The sequence below is a fragment of the Chaetodon auriga genome, chromosome 12 (genome assembly GCF_051107435.1).
Source record: "Chaetodon auriga isolate fChaAug3 chromosome 12, fChaAug3.hap1, whole genome shotgun sequence".
Classification (NCBI taxonomy): Eukaryota; Metazoa; Chordata; class Actinopteri; order Chaetodontiformes; family Chaetodontidae; genus Chaetodon; species Chaetodon auriga.
In genome coordinates, this window is record NC_135085.1 from 11,710,141 (window position 1) to 11,724,503 (window position 14,363).

The 14,363-nt window shown below is 41.3% G+C and overlaps 1 protein-coding gene across 3 annotated transcripts; it reads left to right on the forward strand.

Annotated features, from left to right (window-relative positions):
• Positions 1 to 11,112: 11,112 nt before the first annotated feature.
• LOC143328858 (C2 calcium-dependent domain-containing protein 4C-like) lies at positions 11,113 to 14,037 on the forward strand. Of its 3 annotated transcripts, none has more exons than XM_076744271.1 (3): positions 11,113 to 11,423; positions 12,007 to 12,769; positions 12,901 to 14,037. In XM_076744271.1, exons 2-3 carry the CDS (start codon positions 12,038 to 12,040, stop codon positions 13,450 to 13,452), a joined length of 1,284 nt encoding a protein of 427 aa, XP_076600386.1. In that variant the 5' UTR covers positions 11,113 to 11,423; positions 12,007 to 12,037; the 3' UTR covers positions 13,453 to 14,037. The 3 variants fall into 3 exon arrangements, with proteins under 3 accessions (XP_076600386.1, XP_076600387.1, XP_076600388.1); XM_076744272.1 differs by having other exon boundaries at positions 11,134 to 11,423; positions 11,966 to 12,769; XM_076744273.1 differs by lacking the exon at positions 11,113 to 11,423 and adding an exon at positions 11,470 to 11,814.
• Positions 14,038 to 14,363: the final 326 nt, after the last annotated feature.

The window sequence follows — 14,363 nt, forward strand, 5'->3', positions numbered from 1 at the left end:
ACAAAAACATGCGTCACATTTGGTGACCAGTGATTCTTTCCCCTGAACTGACTACTGGTACCAGATTTTATCAGCTCTAGCTAGCTTGCTAATGAAGCTAACAATAGTTTCAATAATTGGTTGACTCTTTAATGTTTCCAACTTGTTTTAAAGGTCCACTGTGTAAGGTTTAGGCAGAAATGGAATATAATTTTCATAGGTACATTTCCATTAGTGCATAATCGCATGAAAACAAGAAGCATTATGTTTTTGTTCCCTTACAATGAGCTTTTTATATCTACAGAGTGAGCAGGTCCTCTTCCATGAAATGGAGGGCAGGGACCTGCACAATTCACAATATAGACTTAATTCCAGTCAAAGAATCAGGCTGCAGAGGAGAGACAATTCAATCCACAGCTGCTTTATTATTTTTTGTTGCAGCACATTGACTATACACAATTTGTCTGTGTGAATTTAAGCTGTTTGTCGTCTATAAAATAAAGAAAGGAAGAATACAGTCAGGAACTTCAATATAATCCACAATATAATAATATATAATAATAATAATAAACTATAATAAACCACATAATGATAATATAATTTCATGAATCCAACACTAATGAACTGGTGGTTAATGTAATAACTAACATCACAAAAAACAAGGTATTCATAATCCATCAATGCACAATGTTAACTGTAGCTGCTACTCGGACCGATATGAAGCCTTTACAAGCAATTCAGGTAATTAACTTGGTAAATAAATAAATCTGCAAATCTGTTACAGTTACTTGTTATAGAAGAGACTTTTCTCCTCTAAACTTCTCAAACAGCTTCACTTATAACTGGTTGAAGCCCACAGAGGTAATAGAGATGGTGGAATCTTACAAGTACCTGGGTGTTCACTTGAATAATAAACGGACAGAACTGACAATATAAATGCACGATACTATAAGAAAGGCCAGAGCAGACTGTTTCTGCTGAGGAGACTCGTTTCTCTTGGAGTGCAGGGGCCACTCCTGAGGAGCTTTTTGGACACTGTGGTGCCACCAGCTGTCTTCTATGGAGAGGTGTGCTGGGTATACGGCATCTCCACTGCTGACAGGAAGAGACTGAACAGACCAGCTCCCTGCCCCCTTCGACCTGTTGAGTATGGTGGGAAAAGGAGGATGATAAACTATCGTCTCCGGTGGAGAACACGTCCCAGCTCAGGCAGGACACTCTGACAGCACTGGGCAGCTGACAGTGTGCGAAAGAGAGATACTGCAGGTCCTTCCTTTCAGCCGCTGTCAGACTTTACAATCAGCACTGCTCCCCGTAGACCACACAGACAAAGAAACCGACAAATTCACTCATGTGTAATATCAGTGCATACTAAATGGGGGAAAATAACCATTTCCTGTGTCTAATAATGTGAAGTCAACCACTGCCTGTTTTACTTACTGTGTCCGTATCATGTCTTGCATTTTTTACTGATACTTCTTGCTGTTGCACAACACATTTACCAGCTATGGGATTATTAAAGAATTATCTTATTTTATCTCATCTCTTTGAGTACCTTTACTTAAGTAAACACACCACACCACCCGTACAACATGTGGAGACAGTTTGACAGGCTTGCCGTTGTATGCCTTGTTATGGCTGCTGAGCCATTATTAGACAATGCTCTTTGGAGGTTAGTGAATAGTTAATTAGCATTTCTCCACAGCAGAGTACAAAGCATTATCAAACAGCAAATTTTACTAGATTTTATTATTTTACTATACAGATGGATACACTGACAAGTCACTGAAGCCACTGGGAATGGTGCATGCAACAGTAACAGATTTAAATATAAAATGCTGGAAATTAAAGTAATAATATCAGTAACAGCATGTCATTATAACGTCACCTTACCCCAACAGCATCCGCGGGTGTGACTTTTTTTTGTGTAATGCCAGCAATTATGGATTTTAAGTGTTCTGGAGAGCAGCACCGTATGTCTCCAGCCCGGTGTTTCGCTACTTCTGTGCCATACAATAAATACCAGCCATCATTCACATTTCCGTGGTGAGCCGGGGCAATGAGTCATCTGATGTTGCCCTTATAAAAGGTTGAACTGGAAGCATTGTTTTGGATGTACTGAGTCAAGAGAGATACTACATAAAAGAGCCCGAAAGGTCCTCGTTTCATTTAATTCTTAGCAGAGTACTTCACTCCCACCATTTCCTTCTTCTCCCCTTGGGCTTCGTGTTGACACTGAGAAACCAATCCACAGACAGCAGGATGTGTTTTTCTGCTATAGAGGAAAAAATTAGAAATAGGCTTTATACACGATAAAATGTTTTCCCGTGAAAAACAACGGCAAAGGAACTGTGCAGTGCCACAGGCGACCTGTCGCCACCTCTTTTTGAATACCATGGTGTTGCCAGAGGTTTCAGAATCACGTTATCCTACAGTGCCTCCATTTCTGTTTGTTTTTGTTTTCATGTAGTCTTCTAAGTCCAAAGAAGGAGAGGTCAAGCTGGCCTTTTCTTTTTGTTACTAAAAGAAGATGATATGACTCCAAGAAGAGAGAAGAGAGCAGACGTCGCTTGATAGTTTCAAGAAGTATTGACATCTGTTGATGGTGGAACTAATCAAGCTTCTCTTGTCCCTGAGCCAATCAGCATTTGCCATGATTCATTCATCGATTTATTTGTTTTGTTGATGAACCCAGGCTGTTGTGTTTATCTTCTTGTCAAAAAATATACAGCGCACCATTTGGTCGTCCCTTCTTTTCTCTCTGTCTGTTGGAGAGACGCTGTTCATCGCCAGCATATTGTGTAAGGATTCATCATGCTGCCGTTGTTGACAGATCTGACTGTCACACACTTGTCAAAATGCCAAGCAGTCACAAGGGATGGCGAGAACACACTCGCAAAGCACACACGCACAAGTAGAAATGCAGGCGGTGGAGATCTGAAGTAGCCAAGTGATAGAAGTATCTTGTCTTGTTTGTAAAAGATGGGAAAAAAAAAAAATCAAGTGAAAATCATGTTCACATCTAAAAAGTAGATTATAAGATAACTGAGTGACAGTGGGGGGAAAACATTATGAATACAATAACTCATTTAAATTACATGTTTTTTGTGTAAAATAGGTGACTTGGCATGACATGAAAACAACAGATATTAGATATATAGTGTAAAATTGTCAGCTGTGTTGGTGTTACTGGCTGTTTGATGTGCTGGATTTGACCTGCAGTGCACAACCATTAACTGTGAAAGCACATCCTCTTTGAATAGTTCACAAACTGAGATGCTCTGGTTGGCAAGATGCTAGCATGCTGACCGTGGACTGCAGTGTCGCTGGTCAGCTGGGGATTGGTTGCAGTTTGTCCCCTTGTACCTCTCAACCCTGAATTCCCATCATGCTTCTACTTTTAGCTGCCCAGTGAAGGAAAACCCCCCAAAAAGATATCTCACTAGCCAAGACTTCATCTCTGCTACCTTTTTGGGACACTTGCATGACAAACCAAAGTAGACACAGCAGAGCGCTCTATTTCAGGGAGCCAGTCAGTTGATATAACGATCATTTTCTGAGGGAAGTTAATAAATAATTAATGCTGTTGTGGAATTTTACTCCAATGATAAGACATTACAGCCTGAACCAAAACTCAGATGTACAAAATGTGTGCAATATGCCACAGTAAATTCAGAATGCTTCTTCTATAAGAGTATAACAGGAAAATATGTATATTATTACGTTATATCAGCTGTAGACTTCACTTTATTTGTGCAGGTACAGGTTACAGGGTAGTTTATTATAGACAATATTTAAGAATGTGCATTCTACTTACATTTGAATTTGGAACATGTTTTAACACACAGCAACATGACAGCATCAGGTATCGTTTTAACATCTGGATGTGGTTTTCTTGGCGTCAGATGAAATATCATAGGTCTATTACACATGACTCCTGAAATGTCATTCAACATGTGGCATACCTGATTACCCCATATGAGTGATCTAATATAAGCTGTGGGTGACATATTTTCCGGTGTGTTTGGTTATTTCCTGTGCTGCAGAGGAGCCTTTAATGTTGGTTTGTCTGTACACGATGAAATGTTTATGGAACAAATCACTTGAAAAGGTTACAAAACCGAAGATCCATAGAAGAGAAAGAGAAGCTGCAAATCTTGCATAATGTTCCTCACTCAGCTGAAACAATGATGAAGGTCTTTTAATTAATATAAACGTTTATTTTAGCACCCAGCCCCCTCACCTGGAAAATTTATGATGTATCAAATTCAGAGATTAAAGCAACTTTAAGAGAGAGAGAGAGGGGGGTGTTTATCTAATGCGGGTTTGACATTTATTTCCTCACATGATTTCATCGACAGTAAGTATTTGTGCTCGTATTGAATGTTTAAGAAGGTTTTTGAAGGTTTCACACAGTCTTCAAAAACCTTTAAAAGGTCAGCATTTGCACTTCAGGCTGTTTTTCCCCAGTTCTTTCTACATTTTATGAGCACTGAGCAATTAAAATTAGGAGACAAAGCTGTTGCTGGAAGCTGTGCCTTCTGAGGATTTGAATGATTTGAACTCAACTCAGAACATCTGCTTTATGTGTTGACTGCGCCGTGTGTTCAGAGCAAATGAAATGAATTCCTTTTTCCTTTTTTTTAAAATCTGTTTATTTTTGTTATTCTTGTTCCCTCCTCCTGTAGGATATTTCTCCCAACTGTTTTACAGATGGTAGTCCACTCTTCACTTTGTACATACTCCATCTTGTGCCGTCTTCACCCCCTCTCCATCTGGCTCCTGTTTTTTCTGTGTTTACTTGTGCAATGTAAACCCATGGCTTCTGGTCTGTTGGTCTGTATGTGTGACAATCCTCAAACAAATTTATCATCACGGCTCTGAAGACCGACGCTGAGCAACACAGACACCGCTCTCTCGTTCGCTGTGTGTGCTTGGTGTTTGTTTACCTTGGTGCCCAGTGGCCCTCAACCAGACGGGTTGCTTGTCTCCGAGCCATAAAGAAGGTAGCAGAACGAGCTTCATGCCAGCCAACACATTGTTATTCAACAGTGTGTGTTTTCTGCTCGCTGAGACACTTACAAGATTTACCTACAAGATCCTCCACCATGTGCAGGATCAAGTGATATCACCTTAACTGAAGAAGGAATAAAGAAAAACACGTTACACATTCACGTTTATTTTGAAATACGGCATTAATATATGGGAAGTTTTTATGGTTATGCTGTTATAGTTACGTCTACAGTCATCTATCGTATTTCTTATAGAGCATGAGTCACATAAATAAGCTCAGAGTTTAAGTGTAATTTATTTCTTGCACACAGTGCATTGTGGATATGGTCAGTAGAGAATTAAGTTCAGGATATTCTTTATGTGGACTGACATATACTGAACATCGTACTGCAGTCATGAAAAGTGTTTGGATGCTTTCCAAACTCCATCTGATCCTCCTGTATCAATATGACTCAACTCACTACCATCCTCTCATCTCCGCCTTAGTGGAGGCCATGACTCACATGGAAAGCTTTTGACTTGATTGTGGGCTATTTTCTTAGCTGATCTTAATGATATGTCAACTTCTGCATTATAGAATAGAGAGAATGAGTACTGAAGTCTAGAAATGGAACATTGTTAGAGGAAAAGAGGAGGAAAATGCAGGTTTTAGTTTAAAATACAGACAAACATCTACTGGAATGCACTGAATAATAATTGATTGATTTAAGAGGGAAGAGGCTGGTAAAAGGGTTAACGCAAAGCCAGCAGGCAAGGTGCAAAAATCTCTACTGACACTGGCACAATTGCCATTTACAGCTAAGAAACTTGAGGCAATATATCAGACTTTGTGCAACTTTATCTGGATACACAAAAGACTGTATACAATTATTTCACATATGCACTTTTACAGATCAAAGCATGTAAACAAACTTTGATGTGTAAAATCTGTGTAGTGCAAGTGAACCTGTGATCAACGCTGATTCTGTCCAGGCTTGAAAGGCAAGACATGTACTTACATTTATGCAGCCTACATATGCACTATATACATAGATTACATTAAATTATGGGCATTCAAAACATTATAGTTGCTTTTTGTGTTCAGAAACAGAGAGGCTGGTGAATTTTTTGCATTGTAGGTGGGCCAGTGTTGTTCTGGGACAAGTAAAACATGTAAAGTGTAGTCCATACAGTATGTAGCTCATAAAAATCAGGAATGGAAGCGTAAAATACCGAGAGGAGCATTGTAATGTGGTATTAATAATCCCTGTGGCATTTCATTTGACATTTATTTTAAGTTTTGATGCTGATTCTTAGAGAAGAACCACCAACATTGGCTATGCAAGTGAGGAGTACAGAAATCAATAGCTTCTTGGCTTCTATTATACCTCTGGCACAGACGGCACAAAAAAATTGAGCTAAAACGAACAGATGGGGCTGCTATTTTCTCTGTGACGCGGGATCAATTTTTTGCCGATAAGGCCCATAATAACGACAGCCGAAGAACATCCAGTGGTGAATACCCCCTAATGAAGGCAATGCTGCCGAAATGCGTAGGTAGACATTTCTGCCTATTGTGCCCTGTGCCCTGTTTATAGACTACCTTAACCAAGAAAACAGCACTTTGACTTTATGGTGAATTCCTGCATTTCTTTTATATGTGATACCACAAAAAAAAAACATGGAGACAGATTTTTATTTGCCATGTGGCAGAAATATTAAGAGACATGACAAACACAGGAACTCCATTAAGTCATCCTGGCAGAGCAGTTAATCACTACACCTCACTGCAGTTCTTAATATTGATATATCAATATTAAGAAGGAGTGTGGACCCCCTTTGCCTCCAGATTGCTGCTGTGTTAAAGGTTAATTGTTGGATACTCAACCATTCTTCAAGAGGGAACACATTCTCTTCTTTGAGGTATGACGGGGGAGGAAACATGTACTTCAACTAGGGTATGTCATGGCTGACGCTTTGACTTCCCTGGATCAATTTTCTCAATTAAGAACCCTCCAAGTCAGCAGGGATATGGGTTGCAACAGCAGCAGCTGGAGCAGAGAAACCATGAACAAAATGTTGTGAGGTACAAAAATCTCTGCCAGTAGATTTAAACAGTGGAGAACTGCACTGTGAGGCTCCACCTGAGCACAATGGCGCTTTGAGCCATCGGCATGCTAATTTGATCATGACATTGCTAACATGTTAATGTTTAGCTGGTACAATGTTCGGCATCGTAGTTTAGCGTGCTAGAATTTGCTAATTTGCACTAAATACAAAATACAGCTGAGGCTCAGAATGTCATTAGTTTTGACATTCTAAGTATTAGACACAGTCAAATTTTAACTTGGCAAAAGGTGAAAAGAAATCAACCAATTCATGAGCAGGGGCACATGAATGTGTGCATCAGATTTCCTGGGAATCCATCCAGAGGTTGATGAGATGCTTTACTCAGAACCACAAAATCGGCTGGTGATGCAAAAGGAAAAGTCGGGGGATCAACGGGGCCATTAGGATTCATCCTTTGGGCATCATGGATGTCTTTGCCAAATCTGACAGCAGTCTATCCAATAGCTGTAACTGTTGTACTCCTTACACATAAAGCCAGTCAAAACCATGGATGAAACAGTCAGCAACTGGTTGAAGCAAACCCCGCCAGCATGTGCAGAGATGAAGGTTGGCATGTGAAATAATCCAGCCAGTCAAAGATGCTCTGTGATTATTGGATCAGTTGGTGGTCAGCTGAAGTGACGTGTGTGGCTACGTGTGTCGATATACATAGTTACTGCAGGTAGTGTAGATAGCCTATAGCAGAGACTTACAGTAATTGGAGCAAGAAATTGTGTGTTCAATCGTGCAGGATGGGTTAGAGAGGTTGTGGGAAGAATCAGAGAAGTGTGGAAGACCTCATTATAAACAGAAGCACACCAGCTTTGGTCCAATTAAAAAAAACAGAGTCACATTACCCTGCTCGCTCTGTGTGTGTGTGTGTGTGTGTGTGTGTGTTTGTGTGTGTGTGTGTGTGTGTGTGTGTGTGTCTGCATGCACACATGCTCATGCTGCCTGTTGTGGATTTCTTGCGTTTATGTGTGAGAGATGTTTTTGCATAATGTTGACATGAAACACATGAAATGATGATGCAGTTTAGAAACGCATAATCATTGTGGAATTGTTATCATCAGCTAAATAAACTGAAATTATCAAATGTATTGATTAGTGCAGCTTTAAGACTTCACACAGCACACCTTTTGTTGTTTCCATAAAAAGAGCAGCAGCGGTTACGAGAGAAAGAAAATCACTGTTCCTTAATTAAATGTATAGCAGAGTAAAATGTTAATTAGAATCAGAAGATATTTACCTGGCGTAAATGGATTTGACATTTGCTTTTAGACTTCACATAATATTATTCTACATGACATCACAAAGCTATGTTCAGTGGTTATAAAAAATATAGAGATGAAAATTGAATTGCATGCACACAGTAAATGTTTGAGTAAATGTACTCTCATCAAGATATTGTGAGGATTGGGTTAGGGTTAGGGTTGCATTCGAGCCACTCACACTCAATTAGATTGATTTAGATTTAGATGTTTTTTACCAATTACTTGTAAAATAAACCTTTGTTTGCAGTGAATGTAGTCCACTTCTCCTGTACTTTACAGCAACATCTCCAGTTTATGTTCTGAAAAACAGAACAGCACTCTCAGTGAAAGTATGCTGATTGAATCGGGTTAAAGAAAAATGCTTTGAGCAGATGGCCTGTCACCGTACTGAAAATAAGTGAAAAACACTTTAACCAAAGGGCAAAGAAAATGGAAATAAATAAAAGGGAACAACACTGTAAGATTACTTTTTCAAGACCAAGACACTGTGTGGCATAAAATCTCTGCTAAGTATGCTGTTGCTGGCAGAAGGATTGTACGAATTCAGAGAGAGCTGGTGTGCGTCCAGCCAAGCAGATCAGACAAACCGCAAGGAGAATTAAGCATGCAACTACCAAACTATCAGAGTTTAGAGGCAAACAAAACGTACCCAATCCGTGTGTCTTTGTGTGAAAATGAACAGCAGTGTTTTAATGGTCATAAGCAGTAATGTGCAGACACACAAACTGTGTATTTCTACTACTTCTTATCTGACCTTTATGGAATATGTGCAGAATAAAACAAATTATACAAATATTAGTAATGCAGAAATCTGTGGGGGATGGGTAACTTGAAATGAAGGGGCAGTTTCAGCAGCCTGTAAAATGGCCTCACATTTGTTGGCCGTTTTTAAAACCCTGCAGAACATTGACTGGTCCAAATGACTCCTACGAGATGGCTGCTCGTGCCATGACAGATCCACCTCCATGTTTAACACCTGGCAAAAGACACTGTGGGTTGAATGAATTCTTTGGCTTTCTCCAAACAGAAACTGCTCCAGATAGAAAACAGAAGACAATTCATCAATTCATATTACTTTTGCTTTGCTCAGGTTTTCACACAACACTGCATTCAAGTGAATGGAAAGACTGTTCTTAGGAGCGTGTTATGGATGTGCTATGTCTCTCAGTGGGTGATAAATTATGATTTATTATTTTTATTTAGACTTTCCCTGTTACCACATTATGTAATTTAGCAGTTTTTGTGGGAAAATCTACCGTCCATGCACGGCATATTTGGGCTGCCTCCTGTTGTTTTGAAACTTAAAAAAAAAGAGACAGGTTTAATTCATCAGAGATGCAGCTGCATGTCATGAATATCAAGACAAACAATTTCATCCCTGATTAGCTTTTATATGCAGCATACAAACATTTGATAACTTGTTTATAACCCACTTTAATGTAGTTGTGTGTTTTGTTTTATGAAAGAACCACAGGAACAGTTGTGGTTGTTGTCGGTGTATTTGTGAACTAGCTGCTTACAACTACATTATGGTGTGTAATAAAACCTTTATTACATGTTTATACAATGCTTATGAATAGTGAATTGTGGCAGTTAAAGTAAGATTCTGCAAAATAATTGAATGCGGGGATCCAAAACAACTGTTGCATTTTTAAGATATGTATACAGCTATACAGGCAGCAAAGGGGGGAAGGTGGACCTTTAAAAGGATGGCAGAAGATAATAACATTAAGGCTGCAACTAACGCGATCCATTTGCAGTTATTTGCTAATTATTCTCTTGATTAATCGATTAATCATTTGGTCTATAAAATATCAGAAAATATTGAAATATTGAAAGCCGAGAGTGATGTTCAACTTGCTTATTTTGTCCAACTAACAGCCCAAGATCCAGATATTCCATTTATTGTAATGTAAGACAAAGAAAACCAATAAAATAAAATCAAAAATTCTTCACAGTTAAGAAGCTGGAACAATGAAATGTTGGGATTTTTATTTGAAAAATGACTTAAAATCTTAAACCACGCTCAAAAGAATTCATTTTCTGTTGATCAACCCATCTGTTCACTGACTTGAAAATGAGTTTTCAGTGGGGACTTCAAACACCTCATTTGATGCTGCAGACCTCAGATGACCAGGGAGACTCCTCTAGAGACCAGGTCCAAAACTCCAGAAGGCAGCTTCATGGCAGCTCTTTGTCACAGTCTTGCACAGCGGGCTCTACCAGGGACACATTCCAACAATATATCAAAGTCAGTGGCATGTCTATGGGAAGATTTACGGACAAACTACCCAAAAACTAACAAGAAGCAAGTGAAGGGACTCGACAACAGGTGTGATGTGCTCTCTTCTCTCACTTCAAGCTGTGATGATTTATAGGCTTATTTGGGAGAGATGAGAGCACTGCAGTACAGAAAAGTTTTAAAAACAAAGGCATCATTTAAAGTAAGTGGTGGCTGTGATTCAGCTTCTGCTGTTTCTTTGCCACGGTGTACTTATTCTGTCCACTGCCTGTAAAATATCCCCTAAGTATAAAGATACGACTCTCTCTTCCATCATTATAGATAAATGAGTCGAGATGGTGGATGTGAACACAACATATTGTTCCCTCCACATCATCACCTGTTTGCCAGCAGGAAGTCCAATTAAGGCTTCCATATTACAGAGAGAGAGAGGCACTATCTGACAATACATGGGGGAAAATATCTCACGTGACCGCTAAATCAAATATCTGCGAGGCTCTGTTCAGAAATTAATTTGTGAGTGTTGAAACAGCAGCCTTTAAATTAGATTGTTCCTCCAGCTCGTGCCTGAGCGGTTTTATGGTAAACATCACGGGAAGGTTTCACAACCTTCTCATTGGCTCAGAAGTCAGAGACCCCATCATATAAAGCGAGAGAAAGCTACCTCATAGCAGCCTTTAACCGCTGGGAAGCGGTTTGGATCACACTTGAACTTCAGCTTACGGGAAAACCCCTTTTACGCACAGAGCGCTTGGAGAGCTTGAGACGAGCGCACGCCGGCGATCAGCTTTTCGACGGAAAAGGGAAAAGAGTTTTACAGCCAACAGGTTTGTTTATGTCAGATGTTTGATAATACAACGCGACGGCAGTTCATGTGGCTTTGTTTGAGCGAAAAAAAAGTTATTTAGACTCGATTTTCATCGTTTATTTTAAGGATTTCACTAATTACTAAAAAGTCCAATGAGTGTTAGAGTGATTTTAACATGAAAATAATATGTTAAAGATGCTGAATTTGAGATGATGCGGATCTCAGTAACTGGCTTAAGAGGAGAATTAGAGGGTTATTTTTATCTCACTGTGTTTGCGCAGGGATTTCACATGAATTAAGGTGCTGTTTGGACTTGCTTTCCACACTCTAATGTCTGAAATGTGCCAGAAATGTGTGATTCTTGGCTGAGACTTAAATGTTTACTCTTCATCCATCTCCTTCGCTAATTGGTGAGCTGCATGCTTCAACAGATTTTTTCCTACTGAGGGCGACACAGACACAGATTTAGTCCAAGGTTTATGTTTTATTTGGAATCGTATTTAGTAAACTTCAACAAAAAGCTGTAATTGTGTTGATTTTGTCTGTTTGTTGTGGTTTCAGGAGCTCTCTCTTCTTCATGCATCACTTTTCTGTGGTTTCAGAGAAACTGTGAGCTGAGGCATCTGAGTGGGCATGTGGCTACTGGAGAAGCTCCGTAGCTCTGTGGAGAGCAGTGGCACACAATCCAAGCCCCCGCAGACAACAGAGGCCATTCCTGTCTCTGTGTATGCCAATGTCCTCACTCCGGACAAGATCCCTGATTTCTTCATCCCCCCAAAACTGATCTGCTGCCCACCAGAAGAATCTCTAACCCCAGAGCCACAGCCCTGCTCCACACTGCGACCCTCCTCTTCTGACCATGTGATCTGCAGCCAGAGCCCCAGAGCTCGGAGCAGCAAGAACCCCTGCAGCCCTCGGCTCTTTGCCCGCAATCTCCAGAAGTCAGCCAACCGTCACATCATCCAAATAGAGAGCGCTGATGAGCCAGGTGCCGGATCCGCAAACAGGGCCAGAGTTGAAGTCAACACTAATGCAGACCCCCAGTCACAGACTGCGATGTCTCTGCCGTACGTCCCCAAGGCTCAGACCTCCTATGGCTTTTCCACCCTGGTGGAGTCTCCTCATACCAGACGCAAGGAGAGCCTGTTCCACAGCGACCCCAGCAGCCCTCTCACCTCCCCAAACTCCCAGAGGCGCTCCCAAGGGGGGACTCTTCTTGCACCAGCAGACCCCAACCCCTACCGCTATTTCAGTGGTGGAGAGAGCGACACCTGCTCCTCAGCAGATTCATCCCCCTTTAACTCCCCTCTCCTGTCCCGCTCTGCCTCCCTCCTGCGGTCTATTACCCAGGAGACAAAGACCAAGGTGAGGACTGTAAGAGTGTGTGTAGGGGTTGGCCGTTATAAAGCCATTAATAAAAGTGTTAAAAATGTGTTTGGTTCACCAGGAGGCTTCTTTATATATGTTCACCGGTTTCCTTTTCTGTCTCCCTCAAGATGTCTCGTGCCAAGCGCTCCCTGGCGCGCCACAGTTCTCTCTCCACTGATGACTGCAGCTCAGCAGACAACAGCCCCAACATGCAGCGCCGCCGCATGCACTGCCCCCTCTCTCCCGCCTTCCGTGGATGTAAAAGTAGTGGCTTGAAGGGCGCGGCGTCAGACCTCCTGCAGCGCGAGCACACCATCAACCTCCACAAGGGGGGGACACTGAGGCTGAGCACGCACTATGACCCAGAGGCGGCTCGGCTGAGGGTGCGCGTGCTGGCAGCTGAGGCCCTTTATGACAGGCAGACGGACCTTAAAAGCATCAACTGCTGTGTGGCACTCTACTTGAACCCCGGCAAGCAGCAGAAACAGAGGAGCACCATCATCAAGAATAGCAGGAACCCAGTGTTCAACGAAGACTTTTTTTTCGATGCGCTGCCCCAGGCACAGGTAAAGAGTCTGGCCATGAAGATAAAGGTAGTAAACAAAGGAACCAGTCTGAGGAGAGACGTGCTTCTAGGAGAAAGGGAGGTGCTGCTCAGTGAGCTCCTCGCAGGCCTCTAGGGAGCCCCTGTCAAGACTGGCTGCTCCACATCTCAAGGGCCTTTTCTTCTCTGGCTACCTTTTTGTCCCACTCCACAGATCTGATAAATACAGGGCAGGTGAAAGCATGCTGATGACAAGAGAGCAGTATCTTGCACATTGCGTCATGTACATCAATGGACAGAAAAAAAGAAAAAGAAAAAAAGAGGCCTCTGTAGAATTAAAAGTCCCACTTTGTCCACTCCCCATCACTAGAGCTCAGTCCAGGTCAAACCAAAAAACACCTTTCCTTACATGCTTACCAGTATCATAGCAATGCAAAGAGTGGAGCTGCTGTTCTTGATTGTGTATTTCTCTGTAAGTATTGAGTTACAAAAGGTGTTGCCTTCTCTGATGAGCATTGTGATGTGGCTCAGTATCATATCAGCTGTGATGCAATGATGATCTTGTTAATTTGGAGCTGTAGTTTTTTGCATGTTCCTCTGTGTTGAACGAATTTATATTTGGAAGTTAGATTTGAATTTGCTCGTGGATGTAATGTTAACATGACTGTTGTTACATGCCGTCGAACTTCTGAATAAAAACACTAAACTCTCTCTGATGCCTTTTCACTCTGCAGCTTTGTCTCAGTGATTTTGTCTCCTAATAATTCCTCAGGATTGAGGGCAAGCCCCTGGGAATGATTACAAACCCTCCTTTGCTCCCCCAAGATTTCCAATTTTGCAAATAAGTCGAGGGCTGGGTCCTCTGAGACAGACAGTAGGCTGGGTGTCATTTGTTGAGGCATTTAATCCTGGATCTCTGCACATAATATTGTCTCTGTGCGCAGCCAAACTCCCTGTTTAATTTTAAAGACGTGTTTTCAACTCAGGCTGTCCTCCAGTGACTTTCAAATTGTTATGAAGGGCGGCAGGTTTAATCAGGGCTCAATC

Bases quoted from the DNA above. Each gene is read 5' to 3' on its own strand.
- LOC143328858 (XM_076744271.1), top strand. From the start codon at position 12,038: ATGTGGCTACTGGAGAAGCTCCGTAGCTCTGTGGAGAGCAGTGGCACA. The intron at 12,770-12,900 runs GTGAGGACTGTA...GTCTCCCTCAAG, and splicing joins CCCAGGAGACAAAGACCAAG to ATGTCTCGTGCCAAGCGCTC.